The 17,316-nt window shown below is 41.1% G+C and overlaps 1 protein-coding gene across 1 annotated transcript in view; it reads right to left on the minus strand.

The window, feature by feature from the left end:
• Positions 1-17,316, minus strand: part of LOC124711451 (thioredoxin domain-containing protein 5 homolog) — a 119,788-nt gene that overhangs the window by 15,569 nt on the left and 86,903 nt on the right. Inside the window, exon 7 of the mRNA XM_047241540.1 lies at positions 10,354-10,486. Coding sequence (XP_047097496.1) covers positions 10,354-10,486 — 133 coding nt within the window. The remainder of the gene's footprint in view (positions 1-10,353; positions 10,487-17,316) is intronic.

The following is a 17,316-nucleotide window of genomic DNA, read 5'->3' on the forward strand; positions in this document are numbered from 1 at the left end:
TAGAATGCATTGGAAATGTCATGTATAGAATAAGAACGCAAAGCGGCATAGTTATTCGCCATATTAATCAATTACGGCAGCAAAGACAGCAGTCACATATAGGCAGAACTCTTAGGCTGTTTCATTTTGCAGACTCAGAAGATGTCAACCCCGAGCTGCTCGGAGGATTCCAGACGCCGTCACCGGCAGCCGCCGCCGCCGCTCCTTCCTGGGCAGCCGACTACACCAGCCATCCACAGCCGACATCCCCAGAGAAGATGGATGTCGAAGAAGAATTACATTTACGCTATGACCAATGTACCGATGTTGAAATGCAATTATGTAACAAAATTTTTGCTTCTCCGGTTCCCTGTTCCGTAGATTTTGAGTGGGTTTTCCTAGTGGACCGCGGGCGAATGCCACGGGGAGCAACATGTGTGCACCCACAGACATACGCACGCCGGAAAGCACAGAAGCAGAAAAAAAAGGCTTTTCAAGGAGACTTCAAAAGCTTTTTTTCTTCCCCCGGAAGGGAGGGATGTTGTGTACATAGTTCCGCATAGTCAGCGCGTACACAACTTTCCCACTAGAGCGCGTCCCGCTAAGCACAACAGTGCAGGCGCAGCACTCGTCCGTCTCCGCACTACGAGATGGCGCTGCCTTAGAGACGGACCAAATTCTGCTTCCGCCGATCCACGTATTGATATGTAACGCAGCCAATGAGATTGCTGCTAATGTAGAACCTTTTCTCCTCGCGGATCACACTCGCGCAGTGATACCTGAACGCGCGAGGTATTATAACGAGTGTACAGACCTCCGGTTAGTCAGTCTGCATTTGTCTGTACCAGTCTGCATTTGTCTGTACCAGTCTGCATTTGTCTGTACCAGTCTGCATTTGTCTGTACCAGTCTATAGTCAAGTTTCAGTCTGCGCCTAATAAGATTACCATATTCCTGTACATAGCCATGAAGATAAATGAATAGACACTTTGTCAAGTATCAGAGATATGTGAGAATAAGATTGACGTACCAAGACCAAAGGAACTTCAGATTGTCAATTGTAAATAGCATTCAGAATCAAGTTATGTAAGGTTTATGCTTTTTATTATTTTAATAAATGTGTGTGAAAATTGATCAAGTTCTGTTTAAAGTTGGTCACCGTCAATCTGCTACTCTAAGCATGCAAGTGGCATTTCTATCGTCTGACCTAACGGCCGAAGATAAACGTGCCACAATAAGATCACGAGACATATTGCTGACACTCGCCTGCTTCGTTAGAGCGACAAGTCAAATAATCTGATGGTGTGTGTACCGAAGGTCTTACAGCACGCACACCACACTGATCTTCCCCGCAACTGACTTCTTTCAGTTTTTCCATTCTTCTGTAAATGATTTGTGTTGGGTTGGTTGGGGGTTAAAGGGACTAAACAGCGGTGTGATCAGTCCCTCAGTCAAGAGGTAGTTTATATGGAGTTAGTGACATCCAGCAGAAATTTGATCAGATTATGAAAGTGCATAGGACTGGTAAAATCGAAGCATAAAAGACAATATTTATGCAAGAGCTAAAAAATAATTTATGTAGTAACGTATATGGCTTGGGCTGGCATGTAGGTCAGAGCAGACAAAGGTCCCAGGGACATCTGTGGCAAGAATGATCCCATGTAATATTGGCGAACGGTTTCATAGTAAAGATTTCCTTCTAGCCAGGAGATATATAATAGCAGGAGTGAGTAAGCTAAAATCATAACTGACTTCAGTTGGACCGACAATGGAAAAAAAAAAAAAAAAAGTGAGATAAATAATCAGGCTAGCATTTAAAACACTAAATCAGGGTTGGGAAATACTGCTTCCCAGTACTGCAGTAATGCATGATGATATTTTTCTGGCAGCAAATCCCTCTCAAGAGTGAGGATGAATATGCTGGTGTTTATAATTTCTGTCTTGTAGGCCTTGATGTACAAGAAGCATGAAGTGGATCCCTCACCTCTCCAAGTGTTCACATAATTCTTTGTCTGCTTGCAGCATTAGGTCTCAGTGAAAAATTAATTCCTGTACCATGTTAAGGTTCTTACAGGGTGTGATGGTAACAAGTGCATCACCAAGTTCTTACAAGTAAGAAATGTCACAGGCAGGGTAAAATTTGTAATCTTAATTACAATAGAACCACTTTGCAATTTGCTAAGAGAAGATAGTTTGTCAAATACATTTTCAATATTCTTCACAAAAAGTGGTTTAGTATAGAGACAGACACTACCTTTTTAGTTGTAAACCAGGAAATGAAGGGAATAAATGAGAGCAGATCACTTTGTCATCCCCCCCACCTTTTCCTTGCTGCAGCAGAGGAAGAAAAGTTCCTAGGGTCGTAATTATCAGCAGTGTACTTTGGCCTGTCTGAAGAGACTGCTGGGGCCTCATGACCACCATTTCACAATGCCTAATATCCACCATGATGCTGCCTACTCCAAACAAAAGATCTCCCTATGTGTGCCAACCAGCCAGAGCACAGACCTTAGGACAGGGGCGGGCAAACGTTGCACGCGGCTCATGAGCGCACAGCGCTGCACGTGTGCTGCTCGCGTGCAATCGTCGAATGGGGCAGAGGCGAGAGCCGGCAGGTTGCGGCTGTGTAGTACCAGGCTGAGCTGCGAACGTCGATGCGTAGTGACCACTATGTAGTGAACGTTGTATTTCAAGAACCGGAAAATGCAGAGTGAAACAAGGAAACAGAGATTTGCTATCTTTTAAAAAGTAATGGGAGAATCATTTTTTCTTTGTGCAAAAACGTGAAAATTCGAAATGTTTAATATGTGGCAGTATTCTCACTGGTCAGCGGAAGTTCAGTATTGAACGCCATTATAACAAATTTCACAAGGAAGAGTACAATTTATTGTCGGATTCTGAGCAGATGGGGAAATTGACTGAGCTTAAGAAGAGCGATCTGACAATACTAGATGAATCTATCGTAGCTGCTGTGGTCACGAGAGATCTGCGACCTCCTTTCGTCATGTCTCTCATCTAACTGATTTAACATTTTATGGAGCACTGTTTTCAATTTTTCAGGACGACAACAATAATAGCCCAGCGGTACGTGCAAGTTATAAGATTACGCTTAATATAGCGAGAGCTGGAAAACCATTTGCTGAATTAGTAAGTGTCGGTTAAGAGGAAACATCAGTGATGAAAATTTAAGTAACTGTTTGCGTTTGTCTGTATGTAGAAATTTTGTTCCACTCCGCCTGTGATAATTAAATAAAACGTATCGTAGGTAATAGGTACTCTTTCAAACCACGATATCTTTCAAGCACTCCTACTAATCTCATTCCTTCATTCAATAAAGCAAGCTAGGGAACAAAACTAACTCAGAGGAAGGAGCGGAGAGATGGTATGGTGGGGAGGGGAGAGAAGCGGGTGGCCAGCTTGCCCCTGTGTGCATGCAGAACAACTGTTAACTGCATGCGTGCAAGTGCACCGCACACGTGCAGGATTCCTGCCCGCCCCTGCCTTTGGGCATAATGACCAGTGTTTGGAGTCCTTTGCTTCCAAATGGGCAGTCACATACTCCTCAGCAGGTGCAGGGAGGTAACACCTTAGGCATCAACAGTGTGATCCCAGCATGGTCAAATGCTACCACTGTCTGGGTACCTGAAGAACAACCACCCCTGCCCCCTCCCCATCCCCCACCAAATGGACTGGCTACTATGCTGGGTGGACGACGACATTCCTAATATGGCTCACACAATCTGAAAAAACTTTGAGAAAGATGTGGGGTCTGAACATAAATTAACAATAAACCACGTAAGTAATATAATAGGACTGAGAATCAGACATAACATAGGAAAGAAAAGCAAAGATTTCAGGGCCCGAATATATGAGTCAGGAGTATATATAACTGACTGTGGTCAATTTAACCATTACTATATAGATATTTCGATGCAAGATTTAGAGAGCACTTGGGACCACAGAACGGGTCTGAACTTCATATGCATTTATCTGAGAGTGGACACAAGTTCGATAGCACACAAAATAGTATGTTCATCTTTCACAAAGTGCCAAAGGGCCGCATCCTTTATCTACTAGAGGCATTAGAGATATGTAAATGTAAGGAAAATCAGCTCAATATGGTGCTTAATGAGCAGACACATTTTGCACCTGGGTCCATATTTTGGTTTGTTTGACAATTTTCTGCAAAAATCCATGTTTTAGTTTGGGAAACTTTTCAAGTATAAAATGAATCTTAAGAATGTATTAGAAATTCTGGCAGAGGCCTAATCTTTGAGATTTTTATGTTGCTATAACGTACACCACATGGAATGTCACAGAGCGTAAAATATAACTTACAAGTGGCTTTTCTCCTCTAGGTGGTAGCCATGAAGCAAACATAGTGGGTTTTTACAGTAACTTTTATTGGCTGTAGTTTTCCTACTTACTTCTAATTTCTGTTTGTGGGTCATTTTATATTTACAACACGTCTATGTTTTCTAGCTCTTTTTTATTTTTAATTTTTCTTTGTGCCATTTGGAACTATTATATTTTAAGTGAACCTTCTGTGTCACAGGTTGTATATATGTACATCTCATTAGGTTTTGACCACTGTGTGTGTTTTGGACATATACTCAGCTATTCTGAATTACGGACTGCATAAGTATTGAAGTATTGACGAATTCACTGTTGGGCATGTTTTGCAACTTATATTAGATATTTTTGGAGCCTCAATTTACAAGTATTCATTTGCATCTGTGGTTCATATAACTCGATGATATGTAGGACATTAGCACTGACTATGTTGTAGTGTTCGTTGTATATTACTGTATATTTCATTGTATATTATTGTAAGTCAGTTTCGTATGCTCCCGTTTGACAGGGAGAACTAGTAAGCACAGCCTCTTCGCTAAAAAATCCTTTGTCTACTTCAATAGCAAACTGCAGACCTAGTGTTTTCCTTACCAGTTGAATTCTATAAATGTATTGTAGATTATCTAACATAGTGTTGGATTTTCTTAAGGTCTCCTTCCTAATTACAAGTTATTGGTTCATCTGCGGCTCATATGTATGAATGGTAAGCATAACAAATACATTGATTATGTCTAATGACAAATGTTTATCATTTCGTTGCATATAATATGAGCCAGTTTTTGCGTTCCCCATTCATGAGTAGATTGTGTGGATGCAGTCTGTCCATTTAAAAAATATTTGTTGTGTTTTATTGGTAAGCTGCAAACCTGTTGTTAAATGATTTAAATGCAATAGTATTGCATATTTTGAGCTGAAGATTTTGTTTTAACGATTGATTACGTTGTGTAATGATGCTACGTAATTTTGTAACACAGTATTTTTTTAAAGCCTCTTTCTTCATTAGATTTTATTACATAATATATGACAATGTTGTCTGCATTTTGAGATATATTTGCACTAAATTCTGTGGGGAAAGACTTTGTGCAATTAATTAAAAACAATGTTTTTTTTTTAATTATGTGAACTAACATGCAGCAGGGACATTTAGTGCGCCAGAATGCAGACATGTCACTCATCAGGCATTATTCTTCATGGCTTTAAAGTGTCAACGTGTAGGGTGTAATGATGTCCACAGTCCTCAAAATTTTGATTTTGTCATGAATCCTGTATGGCTGAATAATGTGACTGTACCAATTATACATGCAATGACACAAATTATGTAGTACATACACTAGATGTACTCAGGAACAGAAATGTTATGTTCACTAATAATGATTTCTGAATCTGAGTTTCACATAATTTGGAAACATTGTGCATCATGCTATCTTTGTAGGTTTATTATTTTTTGGTCTTAAAGATGGTCATTGTTGTCCAAAAGAAAGTACCTGATTCATGAACTTTTGTGATCCATGACTGGATTTATAATAAAACAAAATACATGGTGTCAGAGAATTGATACAGTCAAAGAGTAAGCTTGCAGCATAGCAATGGCTTGGAGGGAGGCATGCTAGTCAAGCATGTAATGATAAGAAAGTTCTGTTAATATTTTGCAACCATGACTTATTAAACTGATGGACTGGTAATATTCAAACCTGTCAGCACCTTCCTTTTTTGGAATACGAACTATTGCATTCTTCTTGAAGTCTGAGGATATTTTGCCCATTTGATATATCTTTCATACAAAGTGGAGTAGTATCGTCATGGCTGACTTTCTCAAAGTTGCCAACAATTTTGAAGGAATGTTGTCTTCACAAGTTTGGTCTTTCAGACCTCTGTCAAATTCTAAGCGTGATACCATATCTCCTACCACATCTATACTCCATTTATCATAAGAATAAACCTGATGTAAACAAACATGATGATTGGTCGGCACCCATAGCTCTCGTACACTGATTGTGTTCTGCTCTTAGAAGGAGGTCCAACTTATGATTAGATGTTTCATTACTACGTCAATGTAAATGAAACTTCAAGACATTCTGATGTATTAACAGCCATAAAAGTTTCTCTTCATCATACTTTAGCTACATAATTTTTATTTCAAAAATTGTGCACAGTCACAGTTTATGTATGTGCTACTTGTGCTCGTTGTTAAGATGCACCGTGAAAATGGATGACACTGCTTCCTGCTTCGTAGTGAAACGCGCACGCAGAACAGCATTAATGGCTAGAAAGAAGTTATTCTTCATGTTTTTCACAACATTCCAGAGAAAAATTAGCTTTGATGTGATGTATTAAATATAACATGCGCAATTATAATTGTAATCTTGGTGTAGTCGGTAGCGTCATAGACTGACAATCAAGTGGGATGGTGGAAAGTGGTTCAAAACCCCGTTATAATTATCAATTTTTTTATTCCATTTAAATATGAAATTTATTAAATATTTGGTAAGTAACTCATAATTAACCATCACTTTTTCAAGAAAAATGCATATCTTCTGGTTTGTAATTACATATCACACGCAGAATTCTGGTTTTCACGTTCTTAATTATCGATATATTATAAAAGATTCTTACAGATTTTGGAATTTAGAAAACTTAATGAAAACTCAAATACTTTTGTTTATGCCCACCGTTTTATTGGACAGATGCGGTCACAGACGAGCCATAGTGATCAGCATCGTAGTAACACGGTAAACAATATTCTCGATGTCTAGCATATCGTACAAATGATGCATGTTTACACTTGTCACTGTAATCTGAACCCAATAGAATCACCTGGAGCCAAGTTAAGGGATTTGTCACGAGAAAAACCAAGATATTTAAGCTGCCAAACTCACTGTAACTAATACACGAGGCTTTGTGATACGTCAGTGCCAAACGATGTCGAAATGCAGAACAGCATGTCATAAAAGAGAAGGAGGAGGAAATGTTGGCTTGGGATTCTGTCACTGATCGCCTCGTTGTCAGCATACGAGTACTGAAATTTACCGCTTTCCTCAGAGTCCGATATGGAAGAAGTTCAGAGATTACCAGATGACTTGACTGTAATACTTTCAGTGGCTTCAATGTTTAACTACATGGTGAAATCCCAGCAGTGTTCTTTTATGCTGCACATAACTCATGCAGAAAAATAACCCTTGTTAAATTCTGGAATTTTCATCATTCTTGTTTTTAATTACAATACTATGTTAGCTATGATCGAGAGTATGTTTTCCACCAGATCACCTAAGAAGCAATTGCCTCAGTTTTGCTGTTATTTCCTTCTGTTCAAAAATTAAATGACATTCAAGGCTACACTGTTCTCTACTTGTCTCTTTTTACGTCTACTACAACTGTTCACATCACTGCAGGTTAGTTGGACCAGGTGGGTGGCCACTGCTTTCGAAGTTAAAGCTGTTATCCCGTATTGTTGCTGAGCCAATGTATGCGTAACACGCAGCATAAAACATATTATCATTCTTGACTGTACTGGAGACAGATTGGCTTCTGCTCCAAATGAAACGAAATCCAATGAGGTTCAAGCAAACACAGAACTCATAGTGTAATGTTTACATGAGTATACATTTACTTCCTCTGCTCTGTGTGTAACACTGTCCTCAAATTTGTTTTCATTATATATAGACCCTCTATGTACTTCTTACACCTTTCAGCATTCCCTTCCTTGCTTAGTATGGATTTGCCATTTGAGCTCTTAACACTCTTATGCGTGCTTCTCTTATCTCTTTAATTTTCCTATGCTCACTGCCTGTCTTTCCCACAGTCTTGAACACTTTTACAGCCTAGCATTTCTCATCTAGTCATTCCCGTTTTGTCCGTTTGCACTTTCTACATCTACATCTACATCCATACTCCGCAAGCCACCTGACGGTGTGTGGCAGAGGGTACCTTGAGTACCTCTATTGCTTCTCCCTTCTATTCCAATCTCGTATTGTTCATGGAAAGAAGGATTGTCGGTATGCCTCTGTGTGGGCTCTAATCTCTCTGATTTTATCCTCATGGTCTCTTTGCGAGATATACGTAGGAGGGAGCAATATACTGCTTGACTCTTCGGTGAAGGTATGTTCTCGAAGCTTCAACAAAAGCCCGTACCGAGCTACTGAGCGTCTCTCCCGCAGAGTCTTCCACTGGAGTTTATCTATCATCTCCGTAACATTTTCGCGATTACTAATTGATCCTTAACGAAGCGCGCTGCTCTCCGTTGTATCTTCTCTATCTCTTCTGTCAATCCTATCTGGTACGGATCCCACACTGCTGAGCAGTATTCAAGCAATGGGCGAACAAGTGTGCTGTAACCTACTTCCTTAGTTTTCGGATTGCATTTCCTTAGGATTCTTCCAATGAATCTCAGTCTGGCATCTGCTTTACCAACGATCAACTTTATATGATCATTCCATTTTAAATCACTCCTAATGCGCACTCCCAGATAATTTATGGAATTAACTGCTTCCAGTTGCTGACCTGCTATATTGTAGCTAAATGACAAAGGATCTTTCTTTCTATGTATTCGCAGCACATTACACTTGTCTACATTGAGATTCAATTGCCATTCCCTGCACCATGCGTCAATTCGCTGCAGACCCTCCTGCATTTCAGTACAATTTTCCATTGTGACAACTTCTCGATACACCACAGCATCATCTGCAAAAAGCCTCAGTGAACTTCCGATGTCATCCACAAGGTCATTATGTATATTGTGAATAGCAACGATCCTATGACACTCCCCTGCGGCACACCTGAAATCACTCTTACTTCGGAAGACTTCTCTCCATTGAGAGTGACATGCTGTGTTCTGTTATCTAGGAACTCTTCAATCCAATCATACGATTGGTTTGATAGTCCATATGCTCTTACTTTGTTCATTAAACGACTGTGGGGAACTGTATCGAACGCCTTGCGGAAGTCAAGAAACATAGCATCTACCTGTGAACCCGTGTCTATGGCCCTCTGAGTCTCGTGGACAAATAGCGCGAGCTGGGTTTCACACGACTGTCTTTTTCGAAACCCATGCTGATTCCTACAGAGTAGATTTCTAGTCTCCAGAAAAGTCATTATACTCCAACATAATACTTTCTGTCATTCGCCTTCTTAGATGTCTGTACATCTTTCTTGTCTGCTTCATTTGCCACATTTTTATATTTTTTGCTTTTATTAGTTAGGTTTAGAATATTGTGTGTTGTCCAAGGATTTTTCTGGGGCAAGGTGTTTTTGCCTACTTGAACCTCTGCTGTTTCCACTATTTCACTTCTCAAGGCTATCCATTTGTCTTCTTTTGTGTTACTTGTCCTTGTTTCAGGCAATTGTTGCTTAATGCTCTCTTTGAAACTCCCATAAACCTCTGCTTCTTTCAACTTGTCCAGATCCCACCTCTTTAATTCCCAGCCTTTCTGCAATTTTCAATTTTAATCGGCAGTTTACCAATCAATTATGTTTAGTGTCCCAACCTGCCACTGGAAATGCTTTTCAGTTTAAAATATGGTTTTGACACCTATGTCTCATACAGTACCACTTATTTACACGTAACTTTCTGAGTAAACACAAAAAACAAATAACTGACTAAAAAGCTGCATCTAAAACAAAAACAAACTTTACTTCTTCACCGCTTATCTTGAAATACTCTTCGCTGAAGCAATATTAAAGGCAAATTACTCTTCCTACTTATGCAAAATTGTTTTATGACTATAAGAACATTTACATGCCAAGAATACAAGAACTTATAGGCTTGAAATTTTCAATGTGGAAACTGGGACAGATCTGGGAATGAAAATGTGACAAATATGGAACATTAATAATGCCTCTGGCAACAAAAATTTTCCATAATATTTTCTCTGCAAACAGAAAAGTCTGTTGAGAATTGTGTATCATGAAAGGAATCTGTCATACAAATGTTGCAACCTAGTAAAGTTTGTCTGGAGATAAACATTTCTTAGAACAATGACAGTAGAAAATTCCCATACAAACAAATATAAGAACAGTTTAAATTTACCTCTTCATCATTACATAAATCCTTATTAGAATTTGAAGTACAATCCACTTTCACAATCTTGACTAGTGAGTGAGATGCAAATTTCTTGCCCAGCTCCTCCCATGTAGGAGCCAATCTTTTGCAGTGACCACACCTGGGGGGAAATAAAATAAAAACAAGTTACACACGAGGAACAATGTAAGTTGGAAAGATGTGGCTTGTATCAGTGGTCATGAAATCATAAGTGACAAAAATGAAGATACTAACATTTTAATCACATTCTCATTAATTAGATACAAAGGCCATAAGTAGGTGTTTTCACATTAAATTTTGTGACACTAAAATTGTGTGCCAGACTAGGCTTTGAATAATACTGCTTTGCCTTTTAGGGTTTTGCTCTTACTAATTGGGCTATCCAGGCAAAACTCACCTACGGAGCTTCAATTCTAGAGTGCTAATCCAGCAATGTATGCAGCACATCCCCTATGAAGTTAGACAGACTAGGCGGGGGGCCAGCAGAGTGCAGTAAATAACAGAAGCAAAAAAGGGAAAAGACAGGTGGTTGTGATGGCAGAGAGCAGTGCATCATGATAGTGAGGGGACATGAACTGGGGTGAGGTGGTAAGACAGAGGGGCGAGAAGCTCTTGGGTGGAAGCTGAGGACAGTAGATACCTGTAGGTCGAGTTTTGGATGATTTCAGGAGCAGAGAATGTGATGTAACGACAAATTCCATCTGCACATTTCAGGAAAGTTGGTGGTGGAGGGGAGGATCCACATGGTCCGGGTTGTGAAACAGCCACAGCAAGTTATGTTCACCTGCATGTTGTGCCACTGGATGGTTCACTTTGTTCTTGGTCACACTTTTAGCAGTGCGCATTCATCCTGGTGGACAGCTGGTTGGTAGTCACACCAATGTAAAAAGCTATTCAATTATTGCAGCAGAGCTGGTATATGACATGGCTGCATTCACAGGTGGCTAGGCTTCTGTTAGGGTATAATATGCCTATAATAGACCTAGGATAGGACATGCTGGGTGGGTGGATTGGGCAGGTCTTGCACAAAGATATATCAGTTGCAAGGGATTAGGATTAGAAGTGGCATAGGGATGGACTAGGATATAATGGAGATTGTGTGGGCAATGGAACACCACTTTAGGAAAGGTGGGTAGGTAATTGAGTAGGAAGTCCCTCACTTCAGGGCATGATGAAAGATAATCATAGTCCTGCCATAGGATATGATTCAATTGTTTCAGTCTGGGGTGGTATAAGGTGACAAAAGGAGCACTCTTTTGCAGCTATTTTTGGGGGTGATGGGAGGATTGGGGTGTGTGGGGATATGACTCGGGAAATCTGTTTGTGAACTAGGTCTTGGGGATAGTGCCTGTCTGTGATGACCTTCGTGAGACCTTCAGCATACTGGGCAAGGAAGTTTTGTCACTTCAGATACAATGTCCCAGGTGTCCAAGTTCTATGGGGAGGATTTTTTGGTGTGGAAGGGATGGCAGCTATCAAAATTTAAGTGCTGTTGGTGGTTTTAATGTGGACAGCGTTGTGACTGGAGCCATCAGCGAGGAGGAAGTTAACGTCCAGGATAGTGGAGAAAGCAGGCGAAGTCGATGGGAGACAAGGTGTTGAGGTTGTAAAAGAATGATAGGGCTTCTTGGCCTCCAGTCCAGATAATGGAGATGATATCAGTGAAGTTCAACCAGGCCAGGGATGTGGGGTTTTGGGCTGCTAGGAAGATTTCCTCTCTATGGCACAAAACCAGATTCGCATAGCAAGGTGCCATGCAAGTACTCATGGCTGTGCTGGGGATTTGTTTGTATTCCTTTTCTTCAAAGGGAATGAGGTGGTGAGTCAGCAGTTGGAAGGATGTCGGCAGAGGTAGTGTTGAACAATGACAAGACCTTGGACATGAGGGATGGAGGTGTATAGGAAAGTGGTGTCAATATTGGCGAGTAGCGATCCAGGAGGTAAAGGAATGGAATGGTAAAGAGTCTGTGAAGGAAATGGTTGCTATCATTGACTTGGGAGGTTATATTTCAGGCAATTAGTTGGAGATGATGATCAATGAGGGCTGAAATACTTTCAGTGGCAGCACAATAATCAGCCTCTGCCAAATGTCTGACTCCTCCATGTAAACACTTTGCCAGAGTGATCCCATCCCAGAAATCCAACATCACCTCCAGTTCCCGCTTAAAGCCTCAAGACCTTCCCAGGACCTCTCCTCTGAATCTATTTCCCTCCTAACTCTTATGAAACTTTGCATACACACCTTTGTGCTCCCTAATTCACAACCCAAGAATCATACACACCCCACTATGGTTGCGTTTCCACTTACAGAATTGCTGGCCTCATTGACCAACACCTCCAATCAACTGACTGGAATCAAGCCTCCCACATCAAAGATACTAACCACTTCCTCACCAACTCTCAACCATTCCCACCCCTTTACCTCCTACATCTTATTCTGTCACTGTTGACGCCACCTGCCCATACACCAACATACCTAAGGCCCACAGTCTTGTTGTTACTGAACACTACCTCTTCCAACATCCTTCAGACTCTAAACCCACTATCTCATTCCTTATAAAACTTAAAACTCTATCGTAGCACACAATTACTTCTCCTTTGTAGGGAAGACATAGAAACAAATCTGTGGCACAGCCAATGACACCCACATGGCACCCTCCTTTGCCAATCTGTTTACAGGCTATCTACAGGACACTTTCCTAGCCTGCCAAAACCCTACATCCATGGTGTGATTCAGATTCATTGACGATGTATTTGTGATCTGGGCTCGGGGCCGAGACATCTTATACACACTACCTCACAATCTCAACACCTTGTTTTCCATCCACTTTACCTGTCTTCCTTAACCAGCATGCCACCTTCCTGGATGTTGACTACCTCCTCTCTGACAGCTCTAACCACACTTCTGTCCATATTAACTCCTCCAACAGAAGCTGCATTTTAACAGCTGCTATCCCTTCCACACTAAAAAATTCCTCCCACACAGTCCATCCACCTAGGGAAAGAGTATCTGCAATGACAAGAACTCCCTTTCCAGGTATGCTTAAAGTCTCACGAAGGCCTTCACAGACAGGCACTATCCTCCAGACCTATTCTGCAAACAAATTTCCCATGCCATTTCCCCACACTGCTTCTCAAGCCCCCCCCCCCTATCCTCCCGCCATCCACAAGAGCCACCTACAAAAGAGTGCCCCCCCCCCCCCTTTGTCACACAATACCACCCTACACTGGAATTACTGAACCACATCCTTCATCAGGGCTTTATGATTTTATCATGCCTTGAAATAAGGGACATCTTACCCAAGATCCTTTCCACTCCTCAGAGCATTCTGTCACGTGCCCAATCTCCATAACACCCTAGTCCATTGCTATGCCACTCCCAACCCCAAGCCATAGGGATCATATTCCTGCGGAAGACCCATGTGAATGACCTGTCCAATCCACTCAGTCAGCACTTCTTATTTCAGCCCTGTCACAGAACTATCTTACCATATCACAGGACAGTCCAAACATGAAAGCAACCATGTTGTTTACCAGCTCTGTTGCACAGCTTTTTATACTGGTATGACTACCAATCAGCTGTCAGCCAGGCTGAACGGCCGCCACCAAACTGTGGCCTAGAACAAAGTGGACCACACTGTGGCATGACATGCAGCTCAACATAACAAGCTTGATTTCAATGACTACTTTACAACCCAGGCCACCCGGATCCTGTCCTCCATCACTAGCTTTTCTGAACTGTGCAGATGGGAGTTATCCTTTCAATACATTTTCCAATCCCAAATTCATCCCAGCCTTAACCTATGGTAACCTACTGTCCTCACACCCTCCACCCAACAAATTCTGTCCCCTCTGTCCTATCACCTCCTCCCAGTTCATGTATCCTGACCCCTGACCCTCACTGCGAGCTGATAGTCGGCCGCAGTGGCTGAGAGTTCTAGGCGCTTCAGTCGGGAACCGCGCGACTGCTCCAGTCGCAGGTTCAAATCCTGCCTCGGGCATGGGTGTGTGTGATGTCCTTAGGTTAGTTAGGTTTAAGTAATTCTAAGTTCTAAGGGACTGATGACCTCAGATGTTGAGTCCCATAGTGCTCAGAGCCATTTTAACCATTTTGTGAGCTGCTCTCTGCCAACATGACCACTCACTCTTTCTCCTTTTTTGCTCCTCTCCTCTTCTGCTCCCCATTCCCCGCAGCCCCCCAACACTGCATTTGATAGTCCTCTGCTGCCTAATCCTTGCACGCGTGTGTGTGTGTGTGTGTTTCCATTTCTGAAGAAAGGTTTGGTCTTTTTGTTGTGCCAATCTGCAACTCAACTTGTCATCTTTACAATGAGTAGCAATCTATTCTTTTCATAATTGTTTGGATTCCAACCTGGACTTCGCATTATTTAATTTTAAGTTATTTTATATCTGGACAAAGTCAAGATATACAGGGTGAGCACAAAGTCTTGCCCTGATTATAAAAATTTGTAACAGAATAACTGTTTGACATAATAAGTTACATTTGATGCCGTTACATAGGTTAGTTTTACCAGTTTTTTTAAGACCACTTACATTAGTAAACTTCATCGTGTGCTCACTTGGTAGCTCGGAAATGGTTGAGGAAGTATTACAGTTCCCACCAGGTGTTTTGTAACATGTTCTGTCACAGTACCCACAGCAGCTTGTATCGTAGCCTTCATTTCGTCGATGTCAGCAACTAGTGCGACGAAGACTGTCCTTGATATCTTGATATAGCGGCCCCCCCCCCCCCCCCCCCAAAAAAAAAGAGCGTAATGTCTGGAGAGCGGGGTGGCCAGTGTGTTGGACCATTCCTTCCAATCCACAGATCCGGACATTACTCCTCTCTCCAGACATTACGCCCCTTGACTTTTTTTCCTGGGGTTATATCAAGGACAGAGTCTTCATCACACCAGTTGCTAACGTCAACGAACTGAAGGCTAGGATACAAGCTGCTGTGGGTACTGTGACAGAACACATTACGAGTACACTACAAAGCGTGCCTCTTCAAGTAACACTCAGATTAATAGCTGAAAGATTCTTAAATTCGTTAGTCGCAGTTTTGAGAGTATATTTATGTTAGTTTTGCTTACATTAAAATTGATCAGCATTTCACATATAATAACCTAACTGCCTGATAGTAATTTTTACCTTTATGCAAGTTATTTAGTTTGCCACCTTGAAAAATATTTTAATTCTTTATAGGGCATTTTCATTTTTATGCGTGCTACTAAGATATCACAAGGTCTATATATCTACAGTAGGGACTAAATATAATTTTCGTATCATATCAAAGGGCTAATATTGGTTTATAAGCTTGTATATTTGTGTGCAAGTGTTGGCTGAAATGTGTATAGAGCAGTTTCAGTGGTATATTTTTGTTATATGCAAACTTTTACTTTTTTAAATGTGATACAATATATTTTATGATTAGTAGGAAAGGTGAGGCAGAATATCATCTGTTCCTGGACTATCCTGGCCTCAGTCCCTAGTAACACTCTGCCCGCACCCCCTCCATGGTACTATGTCCTCCCAATTCACCTTCCCCCATAACTTTCAGCATGCACCATTCCTGACTGGCTCTGGCATCCATGCATCACGTGCCTAGCCTGTGCACCTTCCACCTCTATCTCCCACATTCCTAGCCAGCAAACTGATTGCCTGCCTCTGAGCCACTAGTCACCCATGTATTGATACAATAACAACATATTTTTTTTTTAAGGTATTTTAGTGCTATGATGTCTTGAAAATTCTGGAAGAGTATTCTCTGTTGATCAGCTTGTTTGTTAAGGATTTTATGGATTGATTTTAGCTATCAAATGTAAATCTCTTAACTGTTCATTGAGATCCATTTGTAAAGCCTTTTCATCAATGTACAACACAAAAGCTATCACCAATTCCTCCCTATCAGATGTTCGACTGTGGACTTGAAGTTTGGATGCATCTCTTCATTTCATCTGTTAGGTTACTAAGATCTTCTCTTGAGCCATTAAAAGTATTATTGTGTTATCCACATATATTTTATAATAAATAATTTTGTATGCAAATTGTGGAGCAGTTTAGAAGAATTGTTGTTCTAGTTTATGTATAAATATTCCAACAAGCAGGTCTGCAAAGCTGCTATCCAAAGGATAGTATTGTATTGCATATAAAACTTGCCACTGAAGAGAATTACCTCAACTAACATGATGAGTTCACAAATTTCTGCACTTCATAGCTTCCTGCTCCCTGTACTTGATTAAGTTCTTTTGTGTTCATGGATGAATGTCTCTCCAGAGGATATTTTTGGGAGATAAAATATATCAAAGAAGACAAATCTTGCAGTGTCCATTACTGTTAGACTCATAATCACACTTATAGTGAGTGTAATGAGTCAAATTTACAAAGAACTTGGCAGTAAGAGCCCACTTATCAGTATCATGTTACACCCCCTCGGACTTGGATGCATGCACTATTCAATTGGGAAGGGTGTCATAATGCCACTGTGTCCTCTTCGGAGGCAAGTTGGCCCATAACGGCTTAATTGGTCTTCGCTATCTAGGACACTAGCATTGGGACAAAGTTGATTTCTGCACTGGGCTTACATGTCCTATCGGGGTATCTAGTGGGTCACAAGAGTACCTAAAGATCAAGCAGATCATTCACAGAGACACAGGCAATGTGTGGATGAGCACTGTTCTGGCATCATAATATGGTTGCATGAGAGATAACACAAGGATGAAGAATGTCTGTGGCTTACTGTTGTCCCATCAGAGTTTCCTCAGCCGTTACTAGTCCTGCCTTGAAATTATACCTGATAGCTCGCCATACCATGACACAAGCAGTAGCTGCACTGTGCCTGTCCAAAAAAACTGGAAGAATGAGACCTCTCCCCAGGTCAATTCCATACTCGCCAACAATGGTCATCTGGGATACTGAAGAACCAAGATTCATCACTGAACACAATGCAAT

This window comes from Schistocerca piceifrons, chromosome 1 (assembly GCF_021461385.2).
Source record: "Schistocerca piceifrons isolate TAMUIC-IGC-003096 chromosome 1, iqSchPice1.1, whole genome shotgun sequence".
Classification (NCBI taxonomy): Eukaryota; Metazoa; Arthropoda; class Insecta; order Orthoptera; family Acrididae; genus Schistocerca; species Schistocerca piceifrons.